This window comes from Miniopterus schreibersii (genome assembly GCF_964146895.1).
Source record: "Miniopterus schreibersii genome assembly, chromosome: 16".
Taxonomy (NCBI): domain Eukaryota; kingdom Metazoa; phylum Chordata; class Mammalia; order Chiroptera; family Miniopteridae; genus Miniopterus; species Miniopterus schreibersii.
The window spans coordinates 39,252,487-39,268,340 of record NC_138116.1 but is presented as its reverse complement, the minus strand read 5'-3'; the positions used below and the strand labels follow the sequence as shown (position 1 = coordinate 39,268,340).

The 15,854-nt window shown below is 41.6% G+C and overlaps 1 protein-coding gene across 1 annotated transcript in view; it reads right to left on the bottom strand.

The window, feature by feature from the left end:
• Positions 1-15,854, bottom strand: part of DNAH9 (dynein axonemal heavy chain 9) — a gene marked incomplete at its 5' end in the record, with an annotated part of 294,508 nt that overhangs the window by 164,052 nt on the left and 114,602 nt on the right. The window contains 2 exon segments of the mRNA XM_081115813.1: positions 9,831-10,118; positions 15,189-15,327. Coding sequence (XP_080971939.1) covers positions 9,831-10,118; positions 15,189-15,327 — 427 coding nt within the window.

The window sequence follows — 15,854 nt, the reverse complement described above, 5'->3', positions numbered from 1 at the left end:
GAAGCCGGATGATTAGCTTCCCTGGTGGCTGGATAGTCTATTGAGCTATGAATTTGAGTTATGTTTTCCGAACGTTCAATGTTTTTCTGGTTCAGGGCCCAAAGCACCCCAGAGGAGAGTCTCAATCCTGGATCTTGTTTGCATCCTTCAGGGACTTAATGCAAGATCTTTCCTGATAAGGATGAGGAGATGGCTCAGGAAGGCCTCTGAGGAGCCAACATCTAATCTAACACACAGATGAAGAATCAGCAGTGTGAAGACCAGTGGGAAGGGCATTCCAGGTAGAGTGGCAGTGAGCACGCAGGCCTGAAGTTCAGCAGCAAGCATGGGGAGCTCAAAGAACAGGGAAACAGAGGAGTGTGGCATCAGCCAAGATAAAAGAGCTACGCAGGGGTCAGAGATGCAGGAATCAGTAGCTGAAGTTTTATTCTAACTAAAACAGGAAACACTGGGAGGATTTTAAGCATGAAACTGACCTGAGATCCTTGCATTAAAACATTTGGAGGAGGGAAAGGGAGAGGAGAGAATAGGAGAGGTGGTGGTGGTGGTGCTCTGGCTGCTGAATACAGATGGTATTATATTCCTAGATTTGTTTTTTTTTCATGAACTGATTCCCAGATACTGGAAAGACTTAAAATCACTTTCTAGTTCCATCAACTTATTTTTGTTTGCTTCAACAGGTTTAGTGAGATATAATTTACATACAGCAGATTCATATTTTTAAAGTGTACGGTCCAGTGATTTTTAGCATATTCAGAGTTCTACAAGCATCACTACTATTCATTTTAGAACATTTCAGTACCATGAAAGGAAAAACCGTACCCATTAGCAGTCACTTCCCACCCCTCCATGTCTACCTCAGCCCTATGCAATCTCTGATATATTTGCCTATTTTGGACATTTCCTATAAATAAATTCATAAAATATGTGGTATTTTGTGATTGGCTTATTTCACTTATGATGTTTTGAAGGCTCATCAGGCTGTGGCATGTCCAGTACTTCATTCCTCTCTATAGCTGAATAAAATTCCATTGTGTACACCACGTTTCTTTATTATTTATCAGCTGATAAAGGGGTTATTTCTACTAACTGTTACAAATCCACCAACTTCTGACAGTATCATTTGTAAGATAAATATACAAATATGCTCTACTTCCTTCTATTTTTTCCCCCTGTACATCTCCTATCTTCTTTCAGGTACATTATACTTTTTACATTGCCATGTTTGAAAATATCTACATTCTGTTCTGTACATATATTTAGGCATTTTATATTTTCCATGATTATAAGTTGAAGACAAATAGTGGCTGACATTTTTGTGATTGTAGATATTTTCACTACAGAAGAAAGTAGTTACCCGGAATATATTGTGTTCTCTGTAGGCCTGGTGTCGTGGCTTATTAGAGGAAGTTCTAGGCATCAATCTAAGGTCAAATGAATACTCTTTCCTTACACTACATACATCAATCACTATCAGGTTACATTTACTTTTTAAAATTTTTTCATTTTTATTTTTAAATAATATTTTATTATTCAATTACAGTTGACATAACTTACAAAGTGATCACCCCAGTAAGTTTAGTAATCATCTGATACTTTACATAGTTTTTACAGCATTACTGACTATATTCTGTATGCTGTACTTTACATCCCTATAACTTTTTATAACTGGCTATTTGCACATCTTAATCCCTTCCCCGTTTTCACCAATTCCCCTAACCTTCCTCCTCTCTGGCAACCATCAAAATGTTCTCAGTTTCTATGAATTTGTTTCTGTTTTGTTTTTTCCTTTATTTGGTTCTTTAGATTCCACATATAAGTAAAATCATATGGTATTTGTTTTTCTCTGTCTGACTTATTTCACACAGCACAATACTCTCTAGTTCCATTCATGTTGTTGCAAATGGCAAGATTACACTTTTTATGGCAGAGTAATATTCCATTGTATATATGTACCAACGCTTTTTATCCACTCATCCATTGATGGGTGCTTAGGTTGCTGGCTACTGTAGATAATGCTCCAATAAACATAGGGATGCATATGTCTTTTCAAATTAGTGTTTTGGGTTTCTTCTAATAAATACCCAGAAGTAGAATTGCTGGGTCCTTCTTTATCTCTTGTTATAGCCTTCATTTTAAAGTTTATTTTGTCTGAAGTAAGTGTTACTACAACAGTTTTTTCTTCATTACCATTTGTATAAAGTATCTTTTCCATCCCTTTACTTTCAGACTGTGTATGTCTTTCTATCTGAAGTGGGTCTCTTGCAGACGGCATATGTATGGGTCTTGTTTTCTTATCCTTTCAGCTACTCTGTATCACTTTATTGTAGTATTTAATCCATTTTCATTTAAAGTAATTGTTGACAGGTATGTAGTTATTGCCATTTATTATTCATATTTTTAATCTTCTCTTCTCCCTTTAACATTTCTTATAATACTGGTTTGGTGGAGATGAATTCCTTCAGCTTCTTTTTTGGGAAGCTCTTCTCTCCTTCAACTCTAAATGATAACCTTGCTGGGTAGAGTAATCTTGGTTTAAGTCTTTGCTTTCATCACTTTGAATATTTCATACCACTCTCATTTGGATTGCAGAGTTTCTGTTGAGACATCAGCTGACAGTCTTTTGGGAGCTCCCTTGTAAATAACTAACTGCTTTTCTCTTGCTGCTTTTAAGATGATCTCTCATCTTTGGCATTTTAATTACAATGTGTCTTAATGTGGACTTCTTTGAGTTCATCTTGCTTGGGACTCTGTACTTCCTGGACTTGCAAGTCTATTTCCTTCACCAGGTTAGGAAACTTTTCAGTCATTATTTCCTGAAATAGGTTTACAATATCTTGCTCTTTCTCTTCTCCTTCTGGGACCTCTATGATGCAGATGTTATACCTGATGTTGTCTCAGAGGTCCCTTAAGCTAGTCATATTTTTAAAAATTCTTTTTGCTGTTCCAATTGGGTGTTTTCTGGTACCTTGTCCTCCAAATCGCTGATTTGGTTCTCTGCTTCATCTAACCTACTGTTGACTCCCTTTGATATATTCTTATTCCAGTTATTGCAGTCTTCATTTCTGACTTTTTAAATGGTTTCTGTCTCCCTTTTTCTGTTTCCTATTTCTTTGTCAAAGTTCTCACTGAGTTCATCTACTCTTCCCCTATACTCATCGAGCATCCTTATAACCAGTGTTTTGAGTTCTGCATCTGGTGGATTTCTTGTCTCCATTTTGTTTAGTTCTTTTTTCTGGAGTTTTGTCCTGTTCTTTTATTTGGGACATGTTTTCTTGTCTCTTCATTTTGTGTGTCTCCCTCTATTTGTTTCCGTGTACTAGGTAGACGAGCTACTTCTCCCTGTTTTGGGGGAATGGTCTTACATAGGAGGCACTCTGTGGGGTCAGTGGCACAGTCTCCCTGGTCACCTGAGCCAGGTGCTCCATGAATGTTCCCTGTGTGGGTGGTGTGTGCCTTCCTGTTGTAGTTGAGCCTTGATTGTTGTTGGTACATCAATTGGAGGGCAGATTGGTTCTGAGCACTGGCCGTGACTACTGGGTAGGAGCTGTTTTGCAGGGGCTGACACCATGAAGCAGGATTGTTTTAGTCAGGCTTTGAGGCCTGCAAAGTCTTCCCTTTGGGTGTGTCATTTGTGAAGGTGGTTGTGTGATGCTCTGGTATTGTCTGAAGCTTGCCACTGGGTGTGTTGGTTCTGAGGCCTTCTGGGAGGAATCCTGGTACAAGTCAAGGTCAGCTGTTGCAATGGCTTCTGCCAGCACTTCTGTCTGAGAGAAAGCTGCTCCACTAGCCCTCACCCTGAAGCCAAACAATTTAGTTCCTCCCAGTATGTCCCTGGTGCTTTTTAAGCTGCTGCCCCAGCACTGGAGCTCAGAGCAAGTGAGCTCATCAGCAAGTCCATGTGTGGGCCTTTAAGAGGAATGGCTGGGACTCTAGCAGCTTTCCATTTCATTGAGCCGCAATCCCTGCTGGTTTTCATAGCCAGAATTTATGAAGGCTTGTCTCCCTGGCACTGGAACCCTGGGCTCCCCAGCTAGTGTGGGGCTGGAACCCCTTGCTCCTCAGGGGGACCTGCCACAGGCAAGATATCCTTCTGGTTTCTTGACCACCACACGTGGGTGTGGGATCAGCCTGTCTTGCATTTCCACCCCTGTTGCCAGTCTCCACGTGGCTTCTTCTGTATATCCTTAGTTATAAAACTTCTGTTCAGCTAGACTTCAGGAGGTTCCCCAGGATGGCTGTTCTGTAGTTTAGTTGTAATTTTGATGTGTTCATGGGAGGAGGTGAGCACAGCATTTAGTTACTCTGTCATCTTGACTGGAAGTCCCACATTTCATTTTTACAATAAAATTTAGACCACGACTTTTTTCTCTTGAGGCTTTTCAAAAAACACACACAAATCTTTATTGATTTCAGAGAGAGGAAAGGAAAGGGAGAGAGCTAGAAATATCAATGATGAGAGAGTCGTCATTGATTGGCTGCCTCCCACATGCCCCTGACTGGGGATCGAGCCTGCAACCGGGGCATGTGCCATGACTGGAAATTGAGCTGTGATCTCCTGGATCCTAGGTTGATGCTCAACTGCTGAGCCACACCTGACTGGGCTCTCTTGAGGCTTTTAATTACTTTCCTTTTTCTTTGTTAAAAAAAATGACACTTGCCTTATTTCCCATAACTTAGAAGTTAAATAAAATAGAGAAGAACATTCATCTTGTTAATCTAGTCTTGATTTTAATATATCCATTTTTGAGGTCTTTTTTCTTGGAGACCATGGACTTCCTGCTCTAATTTTGATTTATTGCTGTCTATGTCTGTTAATAGTTATTATTCCAGGATTATTTTTTGATTCTTGATTTTTTAAGTCCTATGACATTTTTCTTGTTTTTAATCCTGATTTTGCTGTAGTATGTCTGCAAGTAACCTATTCAAAAAAGTTGCATAAGAAGTAGAACTTATGACTCTCTCCGATTAACTTGAAGTATTTAAATCATTTCCCTTCAGAATCTTGTCCTTACCCTTCACCCAGTACTGCTGATGAGAACGTCTGACATTATTCTGAATTTCATTCCTTTCCCGAGTCACCTGTGCTACCACTCCATCACCAAAAAAGGAAACTTTTATTTTTTACTCTTGATCCTTGGCTTCTGACATTTGTTATGAGTCTATCTAAATATACTCTGCTCAGTACTGACTGAGACTGTCCGGTCTGGATACATGTCTCTCCAGCTCTAGCAAGTCCTCTCTTCTTTCTTTCTTTCTTTCTAGAATTCCCATTGGTAACATGTTGTACAACCTAGATTGATCCTCTGTATGTCATCTTGCCTGTCACACTTTCTGTCTCTCTGTGTATTACATATGTTATATTATACACACATTATATATACATATTTATTTATTATACCCATTCATAGTCATACATACAGACATACATACATAATTTCATCCTAAGAGATTTCCTTGTCTTTTTTTCCCAGTCCTCTCACTGAATTTTGTGTGTCATCAATGACACAATTCATTTCGAAGGGCTCTTTACAATTCTCCAAGCGTTCTTTTTCTTTATCTCATTCTTGTTTTATTGATATATTTTTCTTAATTTTCTCCAAGGATATTAATTAGAATTTTCAAAATGTTCTCTTCCTTATTTCTACTGAAATCGGTTGCTGTGTGTGTGTGTGTGTGGGGGGGGGGGGGGTTGAGTTTATCTCTCCTGTTGCTGGTTTTCTCCAGGTTCTGATGAGCCTGAAGGTTAAATAAAGAGCTGCATTGCTTCCTAGGAGCTGGGATGGGTGCAGTCTGCTGCTGATGTACGTGCCTCTCACCTGGGTGAGGGCTGAGAGGACGCTCTGCGCACATGGTCAGATCCTAGGCATTGTCTTTGCCCTTTCACTTGTGGGCGAGTGAGCAGGCCTCTGGCCTTCAGGCCAAGGGGCTCTAAACACAACGGAAGCGCTTTAACGAGGGCACTAACTAGTGTCGTCCCCCCGCCAAGAGCTATTAGATTCCCTCAGGCTTTTCTTTTTGGCTGTATGTTAAATGCCTACTGCACATAGACTGCATTCTGAGGAGTTGGGGACTAGAATGGGGGGCTGGGAGAAGAGTATAGGGAGCTAAGTGGCAAAATTATAGCGTAAACAGGTTTGATGATTCCCCTCTGGCTGTGTCTGTACTCTTTCTCCTCCCTGCCTTCCTTCATCACCAGCCCCAAGCCCAGAGCTTCTCTTGGGTTCTGCTTGGCAGGCTGGCCACTTCCTGTCCCCTTCCCCTGAAGCCCTTGCTAAGTGTATTCCGGGCCCCTGGCCCCTGCTCTGCCTAATCCTTCAACCTGCTTTCACCCTCTTTTTCCATTTTTCCAGAAATGTATTCTACTATCCCCGTCTCAGTTTCCACAACTCAATGGGTTTATTCCTCTGTCTTAAAAAACAACAACAACAACAAAACACCATTAAATTTGTACTATCACTTTTAAGGGATCACAGGAAGCCATCTCAAACCAGAGCCTCACTACGGTTTTTGATAGATTAACTTTCAGAAGTTTCAGTGGACAGAGCAAATAAAAACTGGGTAGAAAAATCATCTGTTCCAAGAGCCTTTAATAGGGAGCGTCTGTCTTATCCGAGGAGCAGAAAGTGGTTATGAGAAAGAAGGGGAGGAAACGGAATGTGGACCAGCTGACAAATATATAGGAAGCAAGGCTATGATTCTGAGCAGGGAAAATGCAGAAAACGGGGAAGGAGAACCATACTGCCTCAGCAGACTCCCAGAGCGTCCAGGAAGGGGTGGGTGGTCCTGATCTAAGCCATCAGCCCCAGTGCACTGCATCTTAGGAGCCTCATCACATTTAACTCATCTCGGGGATGGGGGTGCCTCTTAGCATCAGATCCTTTCAGAGGAAGCCCCTCAGCCTGGCACTCAAGGCCCTCTATGTCCTGGTTCCATATTATCTGTCCTATTGCCTACTCCCCATGACCACCCCCTCCCCATTATATTTTTCTCTAGCAACACTGGAGTTTTTCCTGCTGCTAGTACAATCTGTTTCTCCATCTACCCTTTTGATGACTCTTTTCCCTCTACCTGGAAGGACCTTTTGCCCACCTCTATCATTAAAAAGTCTATCAACTGAACTTAAAAAGAGAGAGGCTGGGAGTCAGGAGGGGCTAACACACAAAAACCACCCCAGCTGCAAAGGACTGGGTGAAGTTTCTTCTGTAAAATGTAATCCGAGAAATGAAATTGGTAGATTTGCAATTCTATTTATATGTAGCCAGGGCTTAATCTCTACTATTGAAAGTAGTGTGTGCTAAAAACACCTCCTGGAGTGGGGCAGGAGTAACCTGCCTCCAGCCTGTGTGCTCCTCAAGGGGCAGCTCTTTCTCTCCAGTGAAAAGCTCAGTGGAATATCTTGGAAAAGGAACTGCATCCCAGTTTCCTCATCTGTAAAGTGTCTCATTTCTCCCTGTCTTGAGGGTTGAGGGGAACCTAATGTGATACAGAATATAAAAACACTGTGAACTCTAAAGTCATTCTCATGTGATTCTTAAACATATTGTTGTACAGGAAAAACATTCGTCCATATCCCTGGACCCCAGAACCCTCTTTTATGGTACTTGTCATATCCAGCTCCAAGGCATAGTTATTTGGGTGCAGGCACTTCTACTGTAATGACATTTATTCATCCTGAAAAATGTTACCTTCTGCAAAATTGCACAGTAAAAATAACAGGCTTATGAAAAAACAGGATTGGGGTAGACCACTCAAAATGTACAGAATTTTGTAAGCCCTAAGAACTCAACAATGCCTCCTAATTCCAATAAGAATGCTAGTGCATTTAAATCACTAGAAAGTTTGTATCCTACCTCATGTCTGTTAATCCTTCAAAGCCTTAAATCTGGGGGCCTGTGCTCTCTTTTTCAATAGGTCGATCATGGGTATATTGACTTCTAATAAAGACCATGTTAATCACAAGTAAGGATCTGATCTAGATGGAGCCCCCTTCATTAATACACTGTTTTAACAGGTGGGGAAATGGTTTCACCTGCCCTGAGTCTTTCTAGAAAATAGTACAACCACTAGTTCCTATGGTCATAAAACTAGTTATACTTGCACTAAAGTTTCAGGATCTTTTTCTTAAAGTCTATATCTATGGCTAAATGTATTCATTTCCTCTTGCTGCTGTAACAAATTACTGCAAAGTTAAAGGCTTAAACAACACACATTTATTATTTTACAGGTTTGGTGGTCAGACGTCCAAAGTGGGTCTCATGAGCTCTCATCACAGTGCTGACAGGGCTGGTTCCTTCTGAAAGCTCTCAGGTAGAATCTGTTTTCTTGCCTTTTCCAGCTTCTGGAGGCCACCCACATTCCCTGGCTCATGGTCCCTCCTCTATTTTCAAAGCCAGCAATGGCTGGTTCAGTCTTTCTCCCGGAGCATCACTCTGACACTATTTTACCTCACTCTTTCACTTACAAAGACCACTGTGATTATATTGGGCCCCTGATAAACCAGGACCATCTTCTCATCTCCAGGTCAGGTGATTAACAAACTAACTCTATCTGCAACTTCAATCCCCTTTTGCCATGTCATGTAATGTATTCACAAATTCTGGGGGTTAGAATGTGATATCTTGGAAGGGGGCATTATTCCGCCTACGCCCTAAGATTTTTTCTTTAATTGTAAAAAGCCTGTCCTTTTAATTTGCATCTCTCTACAATGAGGTATCATTTCAAACCTGCCAGAATGGCTGACATCAATAAATCAACAAACAACTTGTGCTGGCGAGGGTGTGGAGAAAGGAGAACCCTAGTATACTGCTGGTGGGAATGCAGACTGGTGCACCCACAATGGGAAACAGTATGGAGGGTCCTCAAAAAATTAAAAATGGAGCTGCCTTTTGACTCAGTGATCTCACTTCTAGGAATATATCCTAAGAAGCCAGAAAGAACATATGCACCCCTATGTTCATAGCAGTGCAATTTATAATAGCTAAGATCTGGAAACAGCCCAAGTGCCCATCAGTAGATAAGTGCATAAAAAAGCTGTGGGACATTTATAGCATGGAATACTATGCAGCTGTAAAAAAGGAGGACCTCATACCATTTGGAACAGCATGGATGGACCTGGAGAATATTATGCTAAGTGAAATAAGCCAGGCAGAGAAAAACAAACATCACATGATCTCACTTATATGTGGAATCTAAAGAACTTAATAAACTGATGAACATAAATGATTCAATGACATGGAAGCATGGATCAGACTGACGAATGTCAGAGGGATGGACGAGGGTGGGCGGGGGGAGAGATTAACCAAAGAACTATATGCATATATGCACAACCCAAGGACATGGAAAATGGTGTGGAGAGGGACTGGGGAGGGGTTGGGATGGGGTGGAAAGGGTCACTGGGGAGAAAAAGGGACATCTGTAATATTTTGAACAACAACAACAACAAAAAGCCTGTCCTTGATCATGTCAAAACATTTACAAGAGGAGAAAAGCATATGTGAACCCACATGGCTTCCAAGTTACATCATTTCATTCCTTTTAATCACGTATGAAGTAATTCACATAAAAGGAACAGGTGCTAGAGCAGAGCAGACTGGGCCTATTCCTCCCCTTAGAATGTGAGCTCCCTGATGGTCAGGGCTCTGTCTTTCTCTGTACTCCCCTCCATGCATTCCACATTGTGGGTGCCACAGTAAGAACTATGGAAATGAGTTATTACAAAGCAGATAAATATCTGTACATCTAAAGCAACCCTTTGGATTAAGGATGAAGTGTGACCCAATGTCCAAGTAGAGAATTAAGACAACTCTTGGGAGGAAAACCCCACATACCTTGAGCACAAAGTTGTCCTCAGCCTGGAGCTTCAGATCCACTACCGCCTTCCTAACCAAAGCTTCAAAGTCGAGGTCTCTCCTTCGAGGGACGTCCAGGGTGGGAAAGAGGTCCCCAATTAGGCCCATGAACACTGGCATGTCATCGGTCACTATCTTGGGGATGTTGAAATCTCTCAGGGAGCGCATCAGGACTTGGTCCTCAGGCCTGTCAGGGTCTCCCCGCTTCAGAGATCCTGCCACCACCAGCACAGACTTGATGGCCCGTAGGCCCCAGTCATAGTGATCCTGGGGAAGGCAGCAAGGGTTAAATTAGAGCTGCTGGGATGCAGAAAACCATATGCTTAGGCTAGTGCCTGCAAAGTACAGATATCATGTAAATATTAGGTAATTTTGATGCCAAGGCAGAGGCATAGCAAATAATTAATGATGTAGGAGATGGTGAGCCTGGGACTCTGGTTCCTAGTTTGGCATTAATTACTTTTCTAGCTGTTATGACAACAAAGCAGACACAGAACATACAGTGAACTTGGGGTCAGGGAGATTAAACAGAACCACTTCCAAACCCATCCAGCTATCCCTGTATATCAAGTACATTAGCTCTTAGAAACTGTTGAGGCTGAACTTACATGCTCTACAGTAAACGGTGTGTTCACCTCCTCCCATGACCACATCAACATTATAACTAAGTTGTAGAACAATCACCCTCAAGAATCAGTTGAAGGCTAGCTGAAGAGAAGCACCATAACTAAGGATATAAAGAAGAAGCCATGTCCTGACTGTAGGAGGGGTGGAGACGTGAAATGGGCTAGTCCCACACCCATGTGTGGTGATAAAAAAAATAGGGAGTGATATCTCAGCTGCAGAGGTCCCTGTTGAGGAGTGAGGGGTCCCAGCCCAATAGCAGGTTCCCCTTCTGGAGTACCTGTGTTGAGAAGAAGAGTCTTTCAAACATCTGCCTGTAAAAATCAGTAGGGACTCATTCCAGGTGAGACAGAGGTGTCTCTTTAAAGGGCCCAGGTGTCCCTTTAAAGGGCCCAAGCACAGATTCACTTACTTACAAACACTTGCCTTAAGCTCCAGAGAAGGGACAACAGTTCAGAAAGTGTTAGGGACATATGGGGAGGAATTTGAATTGTTTGGTTTCAGGGTAAGAACTGGAGGGGTTGCTGTCTCTGGGACTAAAGTGTTAGCAAGTGCAATTATTCCTTTGCTGAGCCCTCTCCAGACACAGCGAGAAGGTACAGGTGAACGCCATATCTGATCCTACCTTAACCAGCTAACACGACTCTCCTCCCACCCCCATGGTGATTCTCTGAGACCTCACTTCACCCAATTCATACACCCAGCCTTAGCCTCTTTTAGCAGCTGTTCCTCACAAGCAGCCAGCCTTGGACTATGCTGAAGATTTTCCTAAAATCTCTCAAAGGTCCACAAACCCCAAACAAGAAGCAGCTGGCCTCACCATGCCCTGTACCTCTTGCTAAGTGGCTCCTGGCCTGGCACTAGAGGCCCTGACCTCTATTCACAGCATAACCTTTCCCAGGTGCCTCCAGACCAACAGAGGCAGCTACCAATTGCAGATCACTTTATGGTTCCTACCAGGTGGCAGTGGCTGACCCTGACCTGCACTGGAGCCCCTTCAAAGGGCTCCAGAACCAACATACCTGGTAGTCAGCCTCAGACCACATCAGAGAACCACATAATTGGTGCCATGAATAAACCAAAAGGGTAAACTCAACAGACACCAGGGCCCTGCTAAAGCAAATTCTTCCATGTGGAGCCAGCCTCTGCACAACAATTTGTCCACTGTAGTAATGGCCAGTTCTTACAGCTAGCCAGCCTGAGGCTCAATCCCCCACATTGATGTGCCGATAGCAATCAAGGCTCAACCACAACAAAAGAGCACACACAACCCACACAACAAACACTCTTGGAGCACTCAGCTCAGGTGAACAGAGGGACTGCCACATTGGGTCCCACAGGACACCTACTACATAAGGCCACTTTCCCAAGACTGGGAGACATAGCAGATCTACTTAATACATAGAAACAAACAGAGAGAGATACACAAAATAAAGAGACCCAAAAAAATGACCCAAATGAAAGAATAGGTCAAAACTCCAGAAAAGAAACTAAACAAAATGGAGACAAGCAATCTATCAGATACAGAGTTCAAAACACTGGTTATAAGGATGCTCAATGATCATAGGGGAAGAGTAGATGAACACAGTGAGAACTTTAACAGAGAGATAGGAAACATAAAAAAACAAAGGAGATAGAAACCATTTAAAAAAGTTAGAAATGAAGACTACAATAATTGGAATAAGAACATATTAAAGGGAATCAACAGTAGATTAGATGAAGCAGAAAATCAAATCAGTGATTTGGAAGACAAAGTACCAGAAAACACCCAATCAGAACAGCAAAAAGAAAAAAGAATTAAAAAAAATATGACTAGCTTAAGGGACCTCTGAGACAGCATCAGGTATAACAACATATGCATCATAGGGGTTACAGAAAGAGAAGAGAAAGAGCAAGATATTGAAAACCTATTTCAGGAAATACTGACTGAACGGTTCCCTAATCTGGTGAAGGAAATAGACATACGAGTCCAGGAAGCACAGAGAGTCCCAAGCAAGATGAACCCAAAGAGGCCCACACCAAGACACATCATAATTAAAATGCCAAAAGTGATAGACAAAGAGATAATCTTAAAAGCAGCAAGAGAAAAGCAGTCAGTTACCTAAACGGGGCTCCCATAAGACTGTCAGCTGATGTCTCAACAGAAACTCTCTGAGCCAGAAGTGAGTGGTGTGAATTATTCAAAGTGATGAAAAGTAAAGACTTAAACCGAGATTACTCTACCCAGAAGGGCTATTGTTTAGGTTCAAAGGAGAGATAAGGAGCTTCCCAGATAAGAAAAGGCTGAATGGATTCATCCCTACAAAACCAGCATTACAAGAAATGTTAAAGGGTCTTCTTTAAGAAGAAAAATAATAAAATATATGAATAAGAAAATATCACAGAGAAAAAAAAAATTCACTGACAAAGGCAAACACAAAATAAAAGCAGTAGATCAAACAACCCTAAAGGTACTATAAAGATTAAAAGGCAAAAAAAAAAAAAAGAAGGAAGGAAGATTTATGTGTCATTATAACAGTAAGTTAAAGTATATGCACAGCCCAGCCGGGCATGGCTCAGAGGTTGAGCATCGACCTAGGATCCAGGCCATTGGGGTGCGATTCCCGGTCAGGGCACATGTCCGGGTTGTGGGCTTGATCAATGACTCTCTCATCATTGATGTTTCTATCTCTCTCTCTCCCTCTCCTTTCCTCTCTCTGAAATCAATAAAGATATATTTAAAAAACAAACAAACAAATAAAGTATACACACAAACATACACACAAATGAAAAATTAACGACAAAAACATAAACATGTGGGGGGTGAGTAAAAATGGTAGGGATTTTAGAATGTGTTCAAACTCAAGTGACCACCAACTTGAAATAGACTGTAATACACATAGCTTGGTATACATAAAGCACATAGTAACTACAAACCAAAAATCTGTAAGAAATATATAAGAAATAAAGAGAGCCCAGCCGGGCGTGGCTCAGCAGTTGATCATCGACCTAGGATCCAGGCGATCGGGGTTCAATTCCCGGTCAGGGCACATGCCCAGGTTGTGGGCTCGATCAATGACTCTCTCATCATTGATGTTTCTATCTCTCTCTCTCCCTCTCCTTTCCTCTCTCTGAAATCAATAAAGATATATTAAAAAAAAAAAGAAATAAAGAGAAAGGAATCCAAACACAGCACTACAGAAATTTATCAATGTACAAGAGAGGAAAGTAAGAGAATATGCAAGGAACAGAGAAGAACTAAAAAGAAAAAAAAAAAATCAGAAAGCAATTACTGAAATGGAGATAACTACATACCTATCAATAATCACTTTAAATGTAAAGGGATCAAGTGCTCCAATAAAGAGACAAATGGGTAAAGAAGTGTATGTATATACAATGGAATATTACTCAGCCATAAAAAGTAATGAAATCTTACCATTTGCAGCAACACAGATGGACCTAGTGTACATTATGCTATGTGAAGTCAGACAAAGACAAATACCATATGATTTCACTTATATGTGGAATCATAAAACAAAATAAACTGGCAAGACAGAAGCAAACTCATAGATACAGAAAACAAACTGATAGTTGCCAGATTGGAATAGGGGGTGGTGTTGGCAGCTGGGTTAAAAAGTGAGGGGCTTAAGAGGTACAGATTGGCAGCTACAAAATAGACAAGGGGATGTAAAGTACAGCTCAGGAGATACAGTTAATAATATTGTAATAACCATACATGGTGTCAGGTGGGTGCAAGACATCAGGGGGATCACTTTGCAAGTTATATAAATGTCTAACCACAATGCTGTATACCTGAAACTAATATAATATTGAATATCAAAAAAATATTTTGTCAAAGGTGGATCCCACTGGCCACAAGTTCTGATAGCAGATTCTGTGGATGAGTGGACCACACTGCTGACATCAGGTCTCAGAGCAGTATGGTGGGGGAAGTGGTGGAGTGTGCAGTTTAGAGCACAGAATCTGAACTGAGACTGACCTAGGTTCACATCTCAGCTCTGCTACTTGCTTCATAGCAGATTGTTATTTAGTTAGAGCTGTGATGCATGCTGTAAAGGACAATTCACTGTGCCAGAAAGACCACAGACATGGTGGCTCTACTTGAAATTGACTTCTTTCCCTCCTCTGAGCCTGTGGAAATCCTGTTCCTTCTGGCCTTGGCTGTACTTTTTTCTTATCTGTACTTGACTGAATTCGATTCCCTCGGGTCTTCTTTAGTATTGTTTCTCCAGGGCATTCTGATCCTTAGCCTAGATACTGCTACTATGTGCTTCGTTTTCACTGCACACCAAACTCAAAGAAACCAATGTAGGTACAGAAGTATGGTATGGAGAAGGCTGTGAAATGAAGCTGTGGAGGTAGGCAGGAGACAGAGCTCTGTGCATGTCTCTTGTGGAGAGTGCAAAGTATATTGATCTTTATTCTAAAAATATTGAGGAGCATTTTTAAGTGATCACTCTAGCTGGTGGCTAAAGAATGAATTTGAGGGACTGGAGTAGAGGTGGGGACACCAGTAGCGAGGAGGTTCTAAAAGTTTAAGCAAGAGGCATGTGGTTGGAACTACACAAGTGGTCAGAACTTTTACTATGCTTTTGGGCACAGCGGCTCTACAAGAAAGCTCTAATATGTTTCTCTAATACATTGGCCCTAAAATCCGTCCAGAGCTAAGGCGATCACATGCGATTGATTTTCCAGTTTAACTAGGGAGTGTACCTGTTTGGAGAGAAGCTCTTTGCACAACTTGTAAAGGGCGATGAACTTTCTGGCTAATGACCGAGCTTCAATGAATCCTTCTGCCACCAGCATGATTTCACAGATCAGCTCGAAGTCTGGAACCACCATTGCACAGGGCCTGTGCACAGGGAGACAAAGGCTGAGAGAGTTCCCAACACACAGTGGAAGGGGAGCTTATAAAACAAGAGACACTGGCCAGGATCACAGATGGAGGCATCTGTGAGTTCAAAAACTAAGACTTTCAACTTAAAGTTAACTAAGGATAAAGGAAGTGAATTCTCTGTCCCCAGTCGATGAAGTTAGCAGACAGGGGCAGAGTTGGGGCTCCAACTCAACTCTGGTAACTTGAGTCCAGTGTGCCTTACACAAGGCACAGATTAGTAAAGCAAGTTGTTTAGAACAGATTAGGAGCTGAGGTTGAGGAATTTAGTCTCTCTTGATGTCTACAAGAAGCTGAGAATCTTTCTATTCTTCATCCTGAACACATATGTCCCTTTGAGGCCTACACACTCAGGACTTATGTTGTACTTACTTTGCATACAAATATAAATATTTAATACTGAGGGTTAAAGTGTGTACTTATTAACCCACCTTGTCACAAAATGGGATATATGAGAATACTGAAGGGAATTTTTGTTCATTTAG